Raw genomic sequence first — 21039 nt, 5'->3', positions numbered from 1 at the left:
TTTTTTTTTTTTTTTTTTTTGAGACAGGGTTTCTCTGTGTAACAGCCCTGGCTGACCTGGAACTCACTCTATAGATCAGGCTGACCTCAAACTCACAGAGATCCACCAGCCTCTGCCTTCCAAGTGCTGGGATTAAAGGCCTCTGCCAGAACCACCTGGCAATAACCTGGCTTAATGTAAAAATATTTGGCACAAATATGAATGTGTTATAGGGTAAAATATTTTATTGCTGTTAAATATACAATGAGTTGACTTCCTTGTCTTATACTTAGAGGTGCCTCCTCCTCCTTCCTAGACACTGAAGCCTCCCTTCTTTCCTGTAGCCAGAAGTTTTGTGTTGGTGTTTTCTTAAGGTCTATATGTTACCTTATTCCCTCACTTCCTCTATTAAATTTATGTTTATCTTGACTTCTGCTTCCACTACTGTATTGAAATACTCATTTTTTTTTTAAAAAAAAGGCATTCATTTTTCTAAGTCCAGTGAGCATGTTCAGCCTTCATTTTATTGGTGATCCCTTCCTCCCTAGAGAGACTTATAAATTCTAGTCAGCACTAAAATTTAAAGGAACAAAGAAAAACACTGTTAGATAATTATTGTAAAGATCTTTCTTGTCTTGAAAACTTCAAAGAAGAATCAGTAAAATTAAGCTGTGATATAACAGCTTGTCATGTTTATATGGCTCCCTACAATGCCAGCAGATCACTTTCAAGTTAGTATAAAAAGAAAATCCAAACAAGTATTGAAAGATTTAGTTCACTTGATCTCTGTGTATCTCTCTGCACTGGATGTACAAAATTAGTATTTGATATGATATTATATGGTGGTTGTCTATTCACATTAGAAAACTTTCATTTGAATAACTTACTTTTTTTTTTTTTTTCTTTTGGTTACTTTTTTAATAGACTAAACTATTTAAAGATACTCACATGTGGATGATTCATGTGATTTGGAAGCCCTACTGTACTGTTCAACTGGCTCATATACAGGTTGTATTTCTTAAAAGTGAAATCCAGAAGAGCCAATGGAAAGGCACAGTGGTATGGAAACAAGCCTTGTTCTACTGAAAACAAATCCGTTTTACCTTTCTGCCATTAGACTATCAGGTTGAGCTTTAGCTAGACAGTAGAGACTTATAGCAGACTCTAAAAACATGCTTCTCCTCACTTAGGGAGATATGCTGATCATAATTCAATGTTTGACTTTCAGAAAGTAGAAACTTGATCTGCTATATGTATAATTCATCTGATTTTTTAACAGATATGATAAATAATCTCAGTAAACCACTTAAGATTGTAACCACTCGGTTTGCAGTGACATCTCTGATCCCTAGGGAATTACTGTGAGGACTAGAGAAAATGCTCATATACTTAACACATGGTGATCAGGTGTTTTATGCTTAGTCTGAACCAACACTCAAACCTAGTTGAGGAATTTATATGTAAATTTTTGGGACCAATATTTTCCTTACTTAGGACAACTAATAACTATGTTACTTGCTTTCATTTTGATAACCTGTTTTTTTAATTAATCTAAAGTTATTCTGAATGTGTACTTTGGACAGATATATTAATGTTCATAGTTTATATTTGAACTTATCCCACAGAATGGATGAATTTGCAATTGTTTTAAAGTTTCATGCTATGGAATTAATAAAATAGAACAATTAACTGAAAACCTTTTTTTAAGACCTTTAAATCATAAAGGAAATTTTTTTTTCTACTGTGGAAATACCTTGTTAGATGATTCATGTTCTGATTTTATAACATTTTAATTTAGACTCAATTTATAAGTTAATCTCAGACCAAAATTATACTCCCAGTTTTCTGAGCATCCTTATTTGGGAGAAATTTGAGGAGCAAAGCATCTTCTTTTAATTTTTATTATTTGAGAATTGTATGCATTATGTTTTGATCATATTCCCATTTGACTGACTTTTCCATCTCCTCCCAGATCTACCTCCTACTTTATACCAACCTAACTTTGTCTCCTCATTCACTTTCTTAAAACCCATCAAGTCTCATTAGTGCTGCCCATCTACTCTAAGGTTTGGAGCCATCCACTAAGTGTGGTAGACCTCCCAAGGCCACACCCTTAGTGAGCCAGATGTTAGACCTCCCAAGGCCACACCCTTAGTGGACCAGATGTGCCCCCGCTATCCTTAACCAATAGCTTCTCAGTTAGCGGTGGGATTTTGTTCCCCTCCCCATGCTGGCATTTTGACGGACCTGAACTCTTACAGGTCTGTACATGCTGTCACAAGCCTTTGAGCACGTATGCACAGCTGTGCTATTGTGTCCTTGTAGCCATCACCATCTCTGGCTCTTACAGTCCTCCTGCCCCTCGTCCACAGTGATCTGCACAAGCCATCTTAATGCATTGTTCCACCTGCACAAAAGCTGCCAGGCTTTGGTTCTTTGAGGCCCGGCACTATTACTGATCGCAATAGAGAATGCAAATTGTCCATGCTAAATCTATTTCAGAAATGAAGGAATGGGAGCATGGCATCATTTGAAGCAAGAGAAACATTGATGGGGAACAGCAATGGTGGTGAAGCACTAAAGAAAGATATCAAGAGACAATAACAGATCTCTGGCAGTGCTAAGTAATAATGGCTAAGTGATTTATTCTGTGAGGACTTAACGAAGAAACCCGCCTGTGACAGGAGTGGATGGCCTTTTAAGATGCATTCACTGCTAGATTTTCTTTTCCTACAATAACTATTACATCATAATTTAAAAATAACAATATGTGGATCTGTTTATAGCTGAAGGCCATTTATATTTAAAGAAAAAACTCCTTTACCACTCAAGATAGATAACATGGAATAACAGTAACAAAAATTAAACACTGAATGCCTTAGGGAAAAATGCCATCTTCAGTAAAGTATTTGATCCCCAAATTTTGCAATATTTTGCAAATACTGTTATAGTGATGATTTGTTTAATGTAGCTGGGCCGGAGGCCTGGACTCATGAATTGAAACAGATGTTCAGTGATGGTTCTTGGTGAACTGAAGAGGGTTACATATTACATACTGCAATCTCTCTGGTGGTAGCAGTAAGCTGTCGCTGTGTGACTGAGGTTGCTTGTAGCTTAGAGAGGCTTGGATGGTGCCACTGCAGGGATGAGCAGGGAGGCCATATGAGAGAACATAGGTGCTTGGACTTCTAACATCTTAAGGCTCTGGGCCTTGGGAATCATGAAAGAAGAGAATCTACACATCTGTCTACAGGGCTTCTAAAACTCAGTTACACTTGAGTCCTTAGTATTTCCTCAGCTTCGTGTGAAGTATTTGAGAACTTTAAAAATTCCTCTCAAGCTGGGTGGTGGTGGCACTTGCCTTTAATCCCAGCACTCAGGAGGCAGAGCCAGGCAGATCTCTGTGAGTTCGAGGCCAGCCTGGTCTACAGAGCAAGATCCAGGACAGGAACCAAAACTACACAGAGAAACCCTATCTCGAAAAAAAATTTAAAAAAAAATTCCTCTCAAACTGACAAACAAATCTCTCTTCAGACATGGCTGGGTTGTTGTACTTTTAAGGCATGTTTACTGTGTACATAGTGTGTGTCAGACACTAAGGTAACTACTGGCATACACAACTCAGCAGTGCAAAGCCCTTAAGTATTGAAGTTTACAGTCCAGACCCTGGAGAACACTGAGATCTGTTATCTGAACATGGGAGCTAGTCATCCCAGAACAATAGTGTGACATGGCCCTTCAGTAGATGTCCTGTACCTGTTTCATAGTATACAACAAAGGAATAATTATGTCCTCAGCTACAATACTAGTCTCTGTCTTTCTAACCACCAGTGTCCTGGTATGTGCTTTCATACTAACATGCTTGGGCCACTGAGTTTTCATATGGTAGTTCTTTCTTTTTCTATAACTAATTATGATCATGGACAGATTAATGTGTTTTAATAATCAAATTAATACCCAGCTGTAGTATTTTAACTTAGAAAAGTAAGGTATTATTACAAGTACAGAAAAACTTATATTGAATAGGGCAGACCTACTTAAATGAGATAAACTATAGTACATCAAAAAAATGAGATAAACTAATAAAAATATAAATGCAGTCTCTATACATTGTTAACATTCCTTACAAAGATTTCCAAGAAAGCCTATCGGACAGAGAAGCTGGTTTATTTAATAATCTTGCTACCAACAAGAACACTAAAAATGTTTCTGACAATACTTAAAGTTACAGAGAAAAAAATTATTGGGTTAGGATTAGAAATCAGGCATTCAAAAAGCACAGAATGCTTAAAATTGAACAAAATGAGTAGATGATAAGTCAACTTTTAAAATCCTCTCTCCCTTTACCTCCCCTCCCCCGTGTGTGTGTGTGTAAGTGGGGGTACCTGTGTTGGTTAGGATAACCTTATTGCTGGCCCTCACTTCCTGCCTTCTCTGAGAACAGGGTATCTGTTGTGCATTGCATCGCATGCTTCACTAGCTAGCCTATGGACTTCTGGTTCTTATTCCCAGTCTGCCTCCCATCTTGCTGTGGGAGCACTGAGTTAGCAGAGGTGCACAGTGGCTCAGCTTTATGTTGGTTCTGGGAATCTGAAATTGGGCTCTCACAACTGAGGAGTATGCCTTTCACCCCGGAGGCGTCTCCCCAGCCTTCCCCACACTTTTCATTGGCATGTAACTTGTAGACACAGAACAGGGACTGTTCAATGAATTGTTGATAGAACTTGTAAAATTATCTTGACAAACAGCTAGATCTGGTTCTTGATTGGTTACAGACATGATAATTTTTATTTATCAGTGTAAGCACATTTTTAAAAAATTTTCCTAGTTCTATGCAGTGAAATTATACATAATGCCAAATATTTGGCCGGCCCACTTTTGTAGTTCATTATTGTATCACATAAGCAAAAGCAGAAATTTAGGATATTTTTCCAGCTTGTTAGAAATTAAACAAACAAAAGAAAATACATATGCATAAATGTTTGTATATTCCTTCCCTGATTCTTACATATCTTACTTTTTTTTTTTTTTCATTTGATTGACCACAGTTGGTCTTGAAACCCAAACAAAGCATAATAGAGAAAAATCACGATTTCCTAATTAAATTTCATTTAGCTATGTATTTTACTTTGAAGTTTAAAGTGGCATATTTGAAATGCTATTGTACAAGTTAGTCTTCTCAGTACTTTTAAAAAAAAGTTTGTCTGAGGAGATAATTGTACCTAAAGGTCTGCTTTAAAATTTGCCTCAGTCCAGACTACATAAAGGTCCATACTAGAGACAGTCATGTTTAGAAAGAGGCAATATACACACAAAAACCAACAATTTTATTAAATGTATATTTACTATAAATATATATGTGTGTATTATTGCAAAACTATTTTTAAGTTATAAGAAGCCTCTTTTTTGGAGCTGCTTAGCCTTCACAAAAAACTGGACTATCCTAGACTTGTTTTAAGTTAGTATGAAAAATTTTATTAAATAAACTATATTACAGTCTCAATTAGGGGCTGCCAGATTAAAGAAGGGAAAAAATCTGTTTCCTATCAATTGCTCCAGGACACAAAGCAGGTCTGTGTAGCTCTGTGTTATCCTAGAGTGTGTTAATCAGATACAAGGTGTGACGGAAGCCAGAGACAAGAGTTTCCCTGATAGTGCCCAGACTCTGATAATAGGCTGGGTAAGCCTTCAGAATGTTTCAGTGGTTAAGCAGTAAACAACGTGATGTAGAACTTCAAAAAGGATGGCACATTCCATGTAAAATCAAACCATAAGTCTTTCATGACACGTTTGAGTTTATGGAACCTGAGTGCCTAAGATCCTAATGTCAGAGACTGAGAAGAGAAGAAAATAAAAGGCAAAGCATGTTTTCCTTTAAATTCAGGGTAAAATCGAAACATAAAGAAGAACCCAGTGATACACTCCTCATGAAAAGTGCATTTCAGCAGTGAGGAGAAGTCTCCTGGAGCATTCCCCCAAAGGTTGATGGAGCTGGATGAGATGTCCTCACTGTGACTGGACTGCTTCAGTTCTCATAGCTGTTTCCTGGTGAGGGATGGAGAGTGGGCATGTAAAAGCATTAGGAATCACAGAGGGATATCGTAGGGAATTGCTGTTAATAGGCTGAGTTTATTAATTTTTCACTCTACTCATTTGAATTTACCAGGCTGTGTACTGCCAGCACTCTTAGTTATTCGGGATAATCTTTGAATACCTTTATGAAGTAAAAGATATTTATTATGGGGTTTTATTTACAGAGTGTTAGCACTTAAGTAACTCCTAAATTTGTATTTTTTACAAGTGAAAAAACTGAGACTAAAACTAATTAAAATATCTTTTAGCGAGACATATACTTCACTTAGCTGCAGAAGTCTGATTGGGATCTAGGTCTCTTGACTGCTTCCTGAGTGTCCTTTGTATCATTATCATATCACATTATTAATGTATGTTAGCTCAGACTCTAAGATATAGAGAAAGGATGATTTTACTATGGCTATTAAAGTATATTCCTCGAGATTCCTGAAATGCCTGTGGAAGACTGGCTAGGGTTACAGATGATAATCTGTCAATATAAGGCATTTCATTGATTTTCAGTGAAACAGAAGACAGAATATATAAAGAAGGGGAAAGTTGTGTGTTTGTGGGGACAGGGAACTGGGCTGTAAAGTTTCCTATGTCTAAAATTCTCACATTTTTAGTCCTATAAAACAATAATAATGGATGGCAATTGCTTTGCTTCTAATTTCGTTATCCAAAAATATGCTCTTAAACACTCCTACAATAAAAAACAAAGGGACACTCCTTAGCTTGCTAAGTACACTCTCAACAGAGATTTAAGTTTAATTTAATTTAAGTTTCATTTAATAAGATAACTCTTAGATTTTCAGCAACTCTGGTAAAGCTTTTCAGAAACAGAAGTCAGTCATCAGAATCTGTAGCAAAACAACCCTGTCTCACCTTTTTCTAGCTAATATTTATTACCGAGGAATAGATTTAAAGTATTTAAATGAATAGTATGTTACAAAATAGGCATTTAGTTCTAAGACACTTTATTTTGTACATATTAGAAAACACCAGTTAGGTCATCACTCATTAGGAGAAACTATAAGACAAGTTCAGTGTCTGTACAATGTGTCATACTTAGCCTTTAAATTAAGAAGACAATAATTTTTAACATTAGCTACGTGTGGTAAATGACTTACACATAAAGACACAGGCCACCAAGCTTGATGACCTGAACTTTATCCACGGGCCCCACATGATGGAAGGAGAGCCAGAAGCAGGGTTGTCCCCTGACCCCATGAGTGCATGGCACTCATTCAGTGTGTGCCCACAGTGAATAAATAAGGGAATAAACTTAAAATGTAGAGAACCATTAAAAACCACACACACACACACACACACACACACACACACACACACACACACTGTGATTTAAGGCAACTTTACCTACATAAAGATACTGTGAGTAGTTTTTAGTAATGTTCAGGTTTCAACAAAAATACTTTTATAATTATGAGATCAAAATATTTTCAAAAAGTGATATTCTAACTCATTTAGATTTTAAAAAGAACCTTTTAAGAACTTGATCACCTTGATCAAGATTTCTTGTCCTTTGAATTAATGACATGCTGTTATAACAGAGAAGTATACGTATCTATTAAATCTCAAGGCCACCTCTTATGCTGGCTGTGCTGAATATGGCAGTGTGTTTTTAGTAGGAGGATTCTGTAAATATTGCTGAAGCTTTTGTAAGGTATAATTTTCTATTTCCTAAGTGATAACAGTTTAATATTGAGTAATTTCTCTCCTCTTACCTTTTAATTTTGCCTTTTTCCCTAGAGTGTTTTTGTTGTGACCCTTGGGGCAGTAATACACATGTCAGTCATCACACTAGTCTAGAGGTTAGACCTCTTTTGAGTGCAGGACTGAGGCTCAAAGACCATTTTCATTTCTAGAAGTATACACTTGAAATCAGAAAAGCTGAATTTAGTTTTATTTTATATGTATGTGTGTAGCATGCACTTGTGCACACGCAGAGGTCAGGGGACAGCTTGCTGGGGTCAGTTTTCTCCTGCTCTGTAGATCCCATGGATCAAACTCAGGTCGTCAGACTGAACTGCAAGCACCTTTTGCTCGTTGAGCCATCTCACCAGCCCAAAGACACTTATTTTTAATAAAAATAACAGTATATTCTGTCGTTGCTGCTATATATACTAGCCTTTTAATGTTGTCATGCATCAGGCCTAGAGGACAATTCAGTTATAAATTGATCTTTAAAAAAAAGAGGAGGGGAAGATTTTAAAGGAATGCATGGTATGACCTTGTCATATTTGGTGCTAGATTCTATGCTCACTGCATTAAAAAAATGATTTTATTAGAAGAATGTCAAGTCAGCCATCAATACTCATAGATACTTATGGTTTCTGTGTTTATAATCTTGTCACTCTTCTTTTTAACAACTCAAATTTTAGGTTCAAGTTCATTAATTGTTACACTGTTGAGGAGGAAGGATGGGGAGATGACTCAGATGGCATGAAGACCTGATTTCAGATCCCTAATATCCATTTTTTAAAAAGCAGGGCAGTGGCACCTATAATCCCCCCACTGGGTAGGCAGGGACAGGAGGGTCCCTGCGGCTCACTGGTGAGCCAGCCTAGACTGCTCATTGAGTTCTAGGCCAGTGAGTGACCATGTCTTCAAAAACAAGGTAGATACATGAGGAACAACACTCAGGCTGACCGTCTATATGCACATACACACACATGCACCCATACATGTGAACATGAAGACAGACAGAAAAAAACACATACACACTTATACCATTAAGAGTACATAGGGTAGTGCCGGGTGGTGGTGGCACACGCCTTTAATCCCAGCACTCAGGAGGCTGAGCCAGGCAGATCTCTGTGAGTTTGAGGCCAGCCTGGTCTACAGAGCAAGATCCAGGACAGGCACCAAAACTACACAGAGAAACCCTGTCTTGAAAAAACAAAAAGAGTACATAGGGTAAAAAGGAAGCTGAAGGTTTGGGGCTCATTGTGATGAGCCGTCTGCCTACACAACTATTAGATATATTTTTAATTCGAATATTTAGTGTGCATGGGGAGTGTGTGTGTGTGTGTGTGTGTGTGTGTGTGTGTGTGTGTACATGCATCACAGTGCCCACAGAAGTCAGCGGATAACTTACAGCAGTCGTTTCTCTCCTCCCACTGTGTGGCTTCTGGCGATTGTACTTGGGTCATCAGGCACTGGTGCAAGTGTCTTCACCTTTTGAGCTGGCTTGCCAGCCCAGATGTATTTTTTTTTTCCGAGACAGGGTTTCTCTGTGTAGCTTTGCGCCTCTCCTGGAACTCACTTGGTAGCCCAGGCTGGCCTTGAACTCACAGAGATCCGCCTGCCTCTGCCTCCCAAGTGCTGGGATTAAAGGCGTGCACCACCACCGCCCGGCCAGATGTATTTTTTTATTGAGTTAGGATAATAAAATATTATAAGTGGTATGAGATAATAACTGAATAAGTTTTTTTATTTATTCAGAATGTAACTAGGGTAAATACGGGCTATATTAGGGGGTGTACCTATGTCTGTGCATTTCACAAGTACTATTAGGAGGCCAGTTTTGCTTTTTGTGGTATGGCTCAGCCCATCGGTTCATATGCACTGGGTCATGACTGAATTTTAATTACTATTTTTACACCAACAACTAAACTCACGTGCTTGAAACTTAAATTCTAATAAAACAATCAGATTGTATGTTTCCCTTGAATATCTCTTTGTTCAAATAATTCAATCAGATTTTTTAGGTTTGTTTTTTTTTAACAAAACTAAAGGTTAGTTTTAGTTTTTTTTGCCAAATGAAATAAGTTACTAATCAACTATTATTTTTTTTAAGGATGCCACTTATTTATTAAAAAAAATCAGTAACACTTAGTTCTGGCATTTCATGTGGAATTAATAGAATTTCTGGCATTATAAGATGTATTCTTGGATTGTGGATGACTTGTGACTAATGCTTCTTTTAGGAAAAAAAGAAAAGTCAAGTCACCCTTTCTCTAGTGATATGTAATTAGAACTTTGTAAATGATCTGCCCCTTCTAATACATTATCTTTTTGCAAATGAGTTTAACTCAGCACGGAACAGAAAGCCTGATAGAACTAAACAGTTTCCTCTTGATATCATATACATTTTAAACAGGTTCAAGGCCGTTGGTCCTTTGGCTAAATGACATAGAGTCTGTCCATAGTACCCGTGCTATGTAACTAGCCATTGCTGAGGTCTTCATTGAATTTTTGGAGAACAAGTTAAAATTGTTCTCCAAATCTGTAGCCAGTAAAACTTCTCTGTGCATTTTATCTTTAAGTTGCCTCCCCAATATTCTCTCAAGTATAGCTGTATCAGAAAGACCATAGTTAAGAATACAATATGATATAATGTACTTACCAGACTTAATATTACTTAGTTAACAATTCAACTCATTCACAAAATCTTAGCAGTTACTATATTCTCTTCAAAATTGACTTCACTGCACAGCAGCCTTGACAAATGTCTATGTATCCTTATTAAGTACTTCTCTACACTCCAAGAAGGCTGCAGTTCTGCAATAGCGCTCACCAGCTATAAAACAAGGCCTATTACCGCAGTATTCTGGGTCTTGTCTTTCGCATGTGTAAAACAGGAATAATTATAGTACCTATTTCAGGATGCTGTCACTTGAGTCACTTAACAGTAGGGTCTGATATGTACCAAGCGTTCTAAATTTAAGATTTCTATATTTCATGTATCCTTTCACTTATCAAGACAATCTAGGTAATCAATGACTAGATGAGTACATAAATTGCTATAATTGCTAGTCATTGTGACCATATTGTTATTACCAACAGAAGCATAGCTTATTGTTGATATCTAAGTACAGGTTTCATTGTAGATATAACAGGGGATAAAGATCAGTTTCAGACAATATTGAAGTTCTATCAGTTGAATAATAAATGTTTATTATTTTAAAAATAAAATATAATGTTTATGAATAACTCTAAATTTTAAATAAATTACATTAGGAAAAAAATTGACACTATTAGAATTGTTAATAGGTATCTGTTAGAAAAGGAGGAAAGGGGCTGGAGAAATGGCTCAGTGATTAAGAGCACTGGCTTCTCTTGCCCAGGACCAGGCTTTGATTCCCAGCACCCACATGATAGATCACAACTGATTGTAACTCCAGTTCCAAGGGATCTGATGCCATTTTTTGACCTCCAAGGTTCACATGTGGTACACATGCAGGCAAGCCATTCACCTGCATAAGAAATAGGTCTAAAACTTTTTAAAAAGAAACAAAGAAAGCCGAATAATTTGATAATAAAATTGCCATTAGCAGTACTGAAGTCAAAATTAGTCTTCACCACCCTCAGTAGAAAGCAAATATTATATATTTTCCAAATGTACAATATAAAACACCCAATCTGACATCTGACACTTCCAAGAGATTAACTGACAATATGAAACTCAAAATTGAGTAAGTCAACTTTAATCAGAAAATTATGGTATTATATTTACTATAAATTTTCAGATTTGTTCTTATATTCTGTGATGGTGATTTTGTACTTCACCTTGGGCTGAAAATTGCAGTGCCTTTGAGCTAGTGTCTCCTTGGCTCGCCTCTTCTCATGGCCAGTATGACAACGCCATTGCAGGACACCCCAAGCTATTTAATGAGTTTTATCCAAATGCCTTGGAAACTGAGACAGATGAAGACAAGCTGTGGGGATAACATGAGAAATGCTTCAAGCCCTTTTTTGAGCACCATCTTTGTCTTACTTCTCCTGCCCATTTTTAATACATAGCTTCAAACCCCTTAAAATAGATTTATCAGGTTATCCTACACTCTCATTAGCAAGTAAGATCCAAAAGAAATGAAGTTAGTACTGGAAGGCATGATCAAGATAATAACCAACTAATGGAAACATCCGAACTGCCCATCAGCTAATGAGTAGACCAAAAGCATAGTACAAACACAGCATGCTATACAGACATATTGAAAAGGAAACTATGGAAAAACCTGGATAGTCCTGTGATAACATGAGTTAAGAGGCACAGAACAACATGATCCCACCCATGTGCAATTTAAAATTTTACCTCATAGAACTTGAAAGTAGAATGGAATATAGGGTTTAGAAAGTTCAGAAAAGGTGTGAACACTGGGTATTGAGTTAGTGTACAACAGGAGAGTCTGGTGTGTTATTGCATGGTAGAATGACCACATAACTACAATGTACTGTATAGTTAAAAAAGCTAGAAGAAAAGTAGGCAAATATTTTTGCCATAAAGAAGTGATAAGTGAGTCACATATGTTGGCTTATACCTGTAACCCTACAACTCAGGATGTTTATACAGGAGAATTCCCACAAGTTCAAGGATAATTTGATCTACATAGTATAACCCAGGACCCAGAACCAAAAGAAAAATAAAAGAAAAATAAAAAGAAGTGTTTAAAGAGATAAATATGTGTAACCTTATCTAAGATTTATAGAATACATGACTATATCACAATACCAATACCACCCCAGAAATGCATATCTCAGTAAAAAAATTAATTTAAAATGAAAAAGATGCAACATATGAGACAAACATAGATATAAAGTTCTTCCATAACCTCTGACCATTTACCTGTTTGTCTTTCCTATCTATTCTCCAGGAATTTTCTCTGCATCAAGTATTATAGATATCTGCCAGTGAATAGACCATAGTCATTTCTCAGAAATTCATGATCAAAACAAGATGAACATTAAAGAATTATAAGTAATTTTATGGTTAGAATGAAATTAAGTTCAACTGTGGTGTTTATTTTCTAGAGTAAACCTTGTCATCAGTTAAAAGCAGTATTTTAGTGTTTTCCTCCCCTTGGTGTTATCTGACTGAGGTCACGCTGGTCACCTGTCATGCTTGCCATGAATGGTCATGGCCACAGACCCCACTGGAAATACAGTTAGCTTTTTCACCTAAGTTCTGGCCGCAGTTAAGAAACACTTAAATCAGAATTTGTGAAATTTAGACTTGTAGCCTTTGTCCTTTCCACTCATGATTGGTAACATGCCAGTGACTTGTTTGGCAGAAAGGTCGTTGTTCTTTATGGCTGAAACACAGTTCTGAACAGGTATTTTTAGTGCGCTCTAACCCAAATGAAGGTCCTCAAGAGTCTTTTGTCATGGCAAAATATTTCTGAGTAGCAAGCAAGTAAACTTATATAGTAACACTTGCTATTTGTGTGTAATAGGAGTATGATGAAGAATGGGCAAAGAAAATTCAGAGTGAGAAGTTTCGCTGGCATAACTCTCAGTGGTTGGAGATGGTAGAGAGTCGTCAGATGGATGAGAGTGAGCAGTACTTGTATGGTGATGACCGAATTGAACCTTATATCCATGAAGGGGACATTCTTGAAAGGCCTGACCTTTTCTACAGCTCAGGTAAGATGATAACCAAAGCAAAAACACATGCTTCATTTGTGTGCTAGAAAAAGGAACTTTCGTCTGGCAGTCAAGCATGTTCTCAAACTTCATAAGCACACTTTTAGTACATAAGCAGTCTTTAATAATTTCAGGTAATAGTGACTACACATACCAAACAAAACTAGTAACAGTTTTTTCGAAGTTTGTTTTTGGTGTGATCTCCATTTAAAGTATGTGTAGCCAGGATAGTTAACGACTATTAGAAGTTTCCTACTTTCTAGGATGTGTAAGTTAAACATCTTCAGGATTTCTGACTTCTACTTAACAATGTGACACTCATTGTTTTGTGTTCTACATCTAATATATATATATATATATATATATATATATATATACATATATATGTATATATATAGTGTGTATGCATATATATAATATATATAACTTATTAATTTTATTCTGTTTTTTCATTTAATTTAAGCAGTTTGATGTTACCATGGTTTTGTTTTAATTCTAAACTGTTGGATTATATTTGGTGGTTATTGAGAAGATTTAGAGGTTTCCCTTCTAAACCCTGCTAATACTTTCAAGATAATAGTCTAACCAGGCAATGGTGGTGCACACATCCCAGCACTCAGGAGGCAAAGGCAGGCAGATCTCTGAGTTTGAGGCCAGCCTGGTCTACAGAGTAAGATTAATACCCGTTATATATATAGGCAGAGTTTTCTGTCTAGACCGCTGATCAGCTCTATCCTGCCTGCTGCTCCCCAAATAACCACACAGAGACTTATTAATTATAAATGCTCAGACAATAGCTTAGGGTTATCTCCAGCCAGCTCTTACAGCTTAAATTAACTCATTTCTATTCATCTGTGTGCTGCCCTGAGGCTTGTTTACATCATCTATGAACTTCCCATGTTGCTTTTTCCAAATCTGGCTTACAACACTGAGACTCCTTCTCTTCTTCACTCTTTCTTTTTATCTGCAAAGCCTGCCTAGCCTCCACCTGTCCAGCTATTGGCCAGTCAGCTTCTTTATTAAACCAACCACAGGAACATATATTCACACAGTGTAAAGGAATATTTCACATTTATACACTAACAATTCAACAATTAAATAATAAAACCATTAATATGTGATTTATGCCAAGTTACTAGTGTGGAAAATTGAATAAAAATACAAAACACTATGCTTGCTCTTTTGCTAACTATATTAATTAAATTTACCATTTGAGCAATTTTGAATACACTTATTTTGTTTTGTTTCCAGTGGAGGAAGAGGTTATTTTGGCTCACAGTTTCAGAGGTCTTTCATGGTGGGGAGGGCATAGTGTAGGAGAGCTGTTGACATCTTGGCAGCACAAAGAAGAAGAATTGAGACATTGTTCTCAATCAAATACTTTGAGAGGCTAACAATGGAGTTACTAGGTGCTAATGATGTGTCAGTGAACAAGGCAGGGTCTTTGCCCTTCTAGAGCTAGCATTCTAGGGAGGGTGGGGAGACAGACAATATGCAAATAAATAAAATGGCTGCAGAGTGATATGTTGGATCTCCCTTGAATACACCTTTATGTCAAACAACTTTTGTACATTTATTTATTTGTATGTCATGGCATGTGTATAGAAGCCAAAGAACAACTTGCCAGAGTTGGTTCTCTTTCACCATGTGCATTACTCAGATCTAACTCAGGTCGTCAGCCTTGCAGCAAGTGCCTTTACCCATTGAGCCATATCGCTGTCCCCTCAAACAAATATTGTCATTTAAGTCCTACTGATACTTGAAGACTCAAATCTGTTATATTTTTAATTCCTCCTCTCCCCAAGTAAGATACTCTAACCCAATTCCTATATTTTATTGTGTTAATACTCCATGACACATATATTTACTGTTTTGTATTATTTATAAATAAATTATTTTGTTGTATCCAAAGAGAAAATCTTTTGTAAGGAAATCATTTGTTATAATTGTGCATATTTTTCACAAAATGGTTGACACTATTATTATGCAAGTGTTATATAGGAAATAATCATTTGGTAACTAAATAATATGCCAGTTGTTTGCCATATTTTTCATTAGTCTGGCCAATGACTTGGCCGATATTTCTACATTCAATAATCTTACATAGGAGACTCACAAAGTCCTCAGAGCCTTGCAAATAGTTAATCCCAAGGCTTATACTAAGGGTTTGTTCTAGGCTTAGGGCAGCCTAAAGCCATAACACAGATCTCTTATTCCCAGATGATTGTTATTCCTCTACATAATCCTACAAATAGCAGATTATTTAGAGTCCTAGGGCAACTGAGAAAGTAATACAACTCTAATTATTTTTTCAAAATACTAACAGGCTTAGATTTAAAAGAGTAAATGTTTATAAGAAAAAACAGAGCTCTCAAAAAATAGCAGTGTAGAGCTCTTTAGGGGATCAAATATGTCTGATAATCTGATATATAATAATTAATACCTAATAAAGACCAAGTCATCAAAAAGCATTTACATTTTATATAGCTTACCCACTTAAAAGCACAGGATGTGAAAATCATTTTTATTTAAAAATTTAATACATTTGTATGTGTGTTTTAATGTTTGCCATTTAAATTGTCAATTTTTATTCACAAATTATTTTTGATGTATTCCCAAATCATGCTATATAAATGAAGCTATCTGGATATAAAATGAGAAACATGCTGAAGTATTGTGGTGTTCCATGCCTCCTCTACCTTTATTCCTGACCTTTCCTAAGCCTAGACCCCCTGACTACCACACCTAATGCCTTTATCTTTTTTTGTCTTTTCTTACCCACAATACTGTAAGTCCCTTGAGGGCAGTCTGCCTCATTCCTGTCTGCAATGGTATTACCTAGCACACAGTAGGGACTCAGTGACTGCTGTATTATTATGATAAAATGTTGTGACCACTTATGTATGTGTTGCCTTCTGTGCATACTCCAGGGGCACCACATGTCATTCTGACATTTTCTTTCCAGACCAAATAAATAGGTTTCTAATGTGTTGCTCAGTAAGGTAATTTCTATGTTATTCCCTGTGAATGTGTTTTACTAGTTACTGCTTTGACTCTTTCTAGATGGACTGATTGCCGCTGAAGGAGCCATAAGTCCAGATTTCTTCAATGATTTTCACCTCCAGAATGGAGATGTGGTTGGTCAGCACTCATTTCCTGCCAGGTAAGCAATGTTCCAAGAGAGAACTCAAGCGTGGCATCTCCCTTGTTTTGAAAAGCTTCAATTTGTCATTAAGAGGAGGGTAAAAACTTTCTATCTCTCCAGGAGAGTGATAGTTAATTTATTAAAAATAATTCTTCATTGCTTTGGAAAATATACACTGTCCTTTGAAATAGATAATAGTTTGCAAACTAATAAACACAGATGTTTCCCGGTGTGTCCAAAACAAAATATGAGAGCACACAACATATAGTTTAACATTCATAGACCAGTCTGATGGAAGTTCTGTTTCGATTAGTAGAAGACTTTTTTTTTCTTATCAAGACAGGGTTTCTCTGTTCCCTAGCTGTCTTTTAAACTGTTGCCAAGTGTGTAGACAACTTTTTCCTCCTTATGCCATCACTAAGCTTTCATTCAGCTTAGTGTAGACTAAGTCCATTGACTGTAGACATTTCACACTGAGATAGTCAACTGAAAGCAGGTGTTAACTGAAAGTAGCTTCTTGATTAAAGGTGGGACTTGGAGTCCCTTTCCCCTTGTGGTGCTGGGGTTTGCCTACTGTGAACCTGTGCAGGTCTTGTACGTGCTGCCCCAGTCTCTCTGAGTTGGTATGTGCATCAGCCCTGTTGTATCTGTACGATGCTTGCTTCCTTGGAGTCATCCACCATCTATGGCTCTTCGAATCTTTCTGCCCCTTCTTCCAAGAAGATCCCTGAGCCTTAAGAGGGGGAGGTTGATAAATACTTTCCATTTAGGGTGAAATGCTCTGAACACTGCCCATTTGTGAGTTTCTGTGTTAATTACCATCTGTTGAAAGAAGGAGTTTCTCTGAAAAGGTTGAATGATGTACTAATCTATATCATTAGGAGTCATTTTATCGCTATATTTCTTTAGCATAATAATAGTAGATTTTCTCCTAGGCTGTGAATAATATATTCTCAGCTTCTTGTCTACTTTATCAGTGTCAGGTATTGGGTTCCATCTCATGAATGCTCTTCAAATCTAATCAAAAGTGGCAGTCATTCCCATAACACTTGTGCCTCTATTATACTGGTATGATTTGCAGAAAGGTTGCTATTGTAGGTTGCAGTGTTAGTAGCTAGGTAGTATTGAAGATTACTTCCCCTCCCCACCCCAGTAGCCTGCAGAGTACCTACCAGCATCATGAACATTATAGGAATCAATAAGAGTGAAGTGTCTAGTTGGGCAATGGCTCAATTTCTCCGTGTTCAATAACATAAGTAAGTGGTATTTCAGTAACACCGTCTTACTTTGAAGTTGTGGAGGGTAGCCAATAGCAAAGGCCAAATCTATTTAAGTGATACATTCATCTCTCTTCCCCTGACCAATGTGTTGTAACTCTCAGTGATCTGCTGAAATGAACTTTTTAATACAACTATAATTATAATAGTTGATATAAATATTATTGATCATCTGTTGTATACAATCTAGTTTATAAATATCTATCTTTAGATTTTTAAGTTGCACTCTCAATTTTTAAAGCAAGAATTATATCCATTTTATAGATAAAGAAACCATAGCTAATTGAAGTAACCAGTGAGGTGACCTAATATGCATGGCTACCCTGCGTAGAAATACTACCTTTCTACATAAATGCAAGCAAAGCTTTCTTTAAATTATATTTACACTTACTGCCTCTTATTTAAGTGACATATTCATGAAATGTGGTTTGGTGTTCTGTAGTGGCTTCTCAGTGACAACACGAGAAATAATTTTGTCAGTGTACTGGATTGACATAATGAGAAATCCCTTGCCTCAAGACATAAAAGCTAACCATGGCTAAATACTAAAACAAACATTTGACTTTTGATTATTTCTGAGGTGTCTGACGTTCCAGTTATAAGTATTTAAATACAGACTGTTTAATTATAACTCTATCATGTAACAATTTCATGGTGCAAATGTTTTCCATAAAACCAAAAATGAGGAAAGATGATTTGGGCATATGATCTCAATATTTATAGCAAAAAAAAATTGCTTATGTCATTTATAAACCTAATTGTTCTGCCATTGTAATTATTCCTCCCCTTACGTTTCATGGTAAATATCATCCTATATATGGTACCAATCTAAATAAAGCAAACTGCTACTAATTTTGCCTTATTTCCTTAAATAAGACTTGTTTTCCTTTTTATGTAATTTTATGACTTTAAATAAATTAAACATATTGAATATATGTCAGGAGTGTGGGACATTCTCTATGACCTCAGCTCTTAGAGACATAAGGCAAAAAGCTTCTAGGCCAGTTGGGGTCATATGGAGAGACCTTGCCTCATAAATTCCAATATGAAAATAATTGAATATACAAGTCAATAAATCTTGAGATCAAGTCAACAAAGTCTATCTTTTTAATGATAGTTTTATAAAAGAACATAGCTGTTATGAGAGATACTTAATGATAAAGTTTAATATTTAGAGATTTCAGTATTTTGCTTTTTATTTATTTTAAATTTTAATGACTGGGAAATTCATATAGGACTTCTTTATTGAAAATTACTGTGATACATTATTTTATGACTTAAAAAAGCTGCTTAAATGCTTTACCCTTGAAAAGGAACTAAAGGCTCCTTATAATCAAAAGAGTGATATACTTGCTGTAATTATCTTGATTTCAGAATTGTTTATCCTTTAAAAAAGAACTTTCCCTAAGAAAAGTTGTCTTTTATATCATCTTTTATAACTTTACAAGCTTCAAATCCTATAAGCATATCACTTTTTTATTTGCCGAAGAAATAATTTACTGTTGACTTCTTTGGGTTTCTTGTAGCTAGTAAGTCAAATGAAAGGGCTGCTCATTTTATCAGTGGAGAGACAGTGTCCAGGAGAACAGAGGGCTTGTCATGGATCTTTCACACATTCTGTTGGAGTTATACTGAAATAATTCTTAGTTAAATAAGTTTTATTCTGGAATAATTTACTTTTTTCACTTATTCAAATATTTTTACCTATTTAAGATTCTTTTTTTAGTAATAATTATTTATTCTTTGAAAATTTCATAGATACATGAATTGTGTTTTGACTGTATTCACCACACTCTTCCTCCCTACAACTCCTCCGAGATAGGATTCACTTTTGATATAACTATGTTCTCTGTTGATAATAGCAAACCATGGGTCTTCAGTTAGTTATATTTATTTTAGTTCTGGAAGCATTTAGTCATATTAAATTGCTATATAATTATTCGTGTATTTTGCTATGGAGATCTTGGTGTGTGATGTTCCTGATCTGAAATCTTGAACTACTGCCTAGCTTTCGGTCTCTGATACCCAGTGGGTAAACTTTAAAACTCATTAAAGAACATCAACTCAAAATGCTGATTATGAAAATTTCCATTTTATTAACTGATTTTAAATAAGAATATATTACAATAAATGTCCAGTTCACTAACCTGAAATTGTCGGAAATTCTTACTTTCAACTCTCCTGGAACTGAAAAGAACTTTGGCTATGAACAAATATTGTCCTCATTGGATTTAAACCCTGATAACCCTGAGCCTCTAGAAACCTTTCAAAGGGGCAAGTGTTGCCTCCGTGAAGCTGCCCCTAGTCAGGGAAATACCCAGAGGACTCACAGTTCTTCCCTGCTTCTTTATCACTGTTTTCATAAAGAGGCCTAGCAAAGTTATCCAGGGAACGAATAATAAAAGATGAATGTATAGAAGGTAAAAATGTATCACCAGCATTGTTTGTAATGATTGCCAGTGGTATGTAGGATGGTGCATGAGACAGATTACAGCAGTGGGAAGTGCCACCTGCCAGTCACCTTCTGTGGCTTTTCAGGCTTTGTTATCAGAACAGTTCTTTTGAGTAGTTTCCGGTAAAGTAGTTGATCCCAAGTGACTGCTAGGTAAAGAATAAATTACTAATTTGTATGACATATATTATTTAGATTGTTCAAAGAAAGATGTTTCTTTTTTTCCTCAAATAATGTTTAGTAAGTAAATATATATGTATTAAAATCTGAGAAACTAAGCCAAATTGAAAGAAGTGTTAAAACCTAATCTATATTGTTGTTTTTCCTAAAGTCCAAGTCAAAGGTGCTTCATCGTCTGAGTGCCGGCCTCTTGGTAATATGGTGAGGCAGTTTAATTGGAAACAGTGAAAGCTGTTAAACTCATCTATCTCATTCTACAAGAGAGACCAGACGTTTGATAAAATAGATACTGGCAGTTGGACAGCAAATCCTTGGCTTTAGACATGTGTCACTATTGGTTTGAACCTCTTGGCGCCAGGATTTCCCGACATTTAGAGCTAATGCAAAATGCATTAGGGCTCCAGGCATTAGCTGTGGGGTTGCCAATCACAGTGTCAAATGCAAATCTCCCAAGTCTGAACTGGTGTTGGGGGTAAAGTGGGACTTGGTATTGAAGCTAATTAAAAATAATGGGAGCAAGGCGAGGTGGGGTTTTTTTCCCTGTTATG

General features: G+C 36.2%; 1 protein-coding gene across 4 annotated transcripts in view; it reads left to right on the top strand.

The window, feature by feature from the left end:
* Kifap3 (kinesin associated protein 3) overlaps window positions 1-21039 on the top strand; it is a 135191-nt gene that overhangs the window by 87588 nt on the left and 26564 nt on the right. For all 4 annotated transcript variants that reach the window (XM_059281189.1, XM_059281188.1, XM_059281190.1 and 1 more), the window contains exons 18-19: window positions 13248-13437; window positions 16501-16600. In XM_059281189.1, coding sequence (XP_059137172.1) covers window positions 13248-13437; window positions 16501-16600 — 290 coding nt within the window. The remainder of the gene's footprint in view (window positions 1-13247; window positions 13438-16500; window positions 16601-21039) is intronic.

The sequence above is a fragment of the Peromyscus eremicus genome, chromosome 15 (assembly GCF_949786415.1).
Source record: "Peromyscus eremicus chromosome 15, PerEre_H2_v1, whole genome shotgun sequence".
NCBI classification, from domain to species: domain Eukaryota; kingdom Metazoa; phylum Chordata; class Mammalia; order Rodentia; family Cricetidae; genus Peromyscus; species Peromyscus eremicus.
This window is presented reverse-complemented; position numbering and strand designations above follow the sequence as displayed.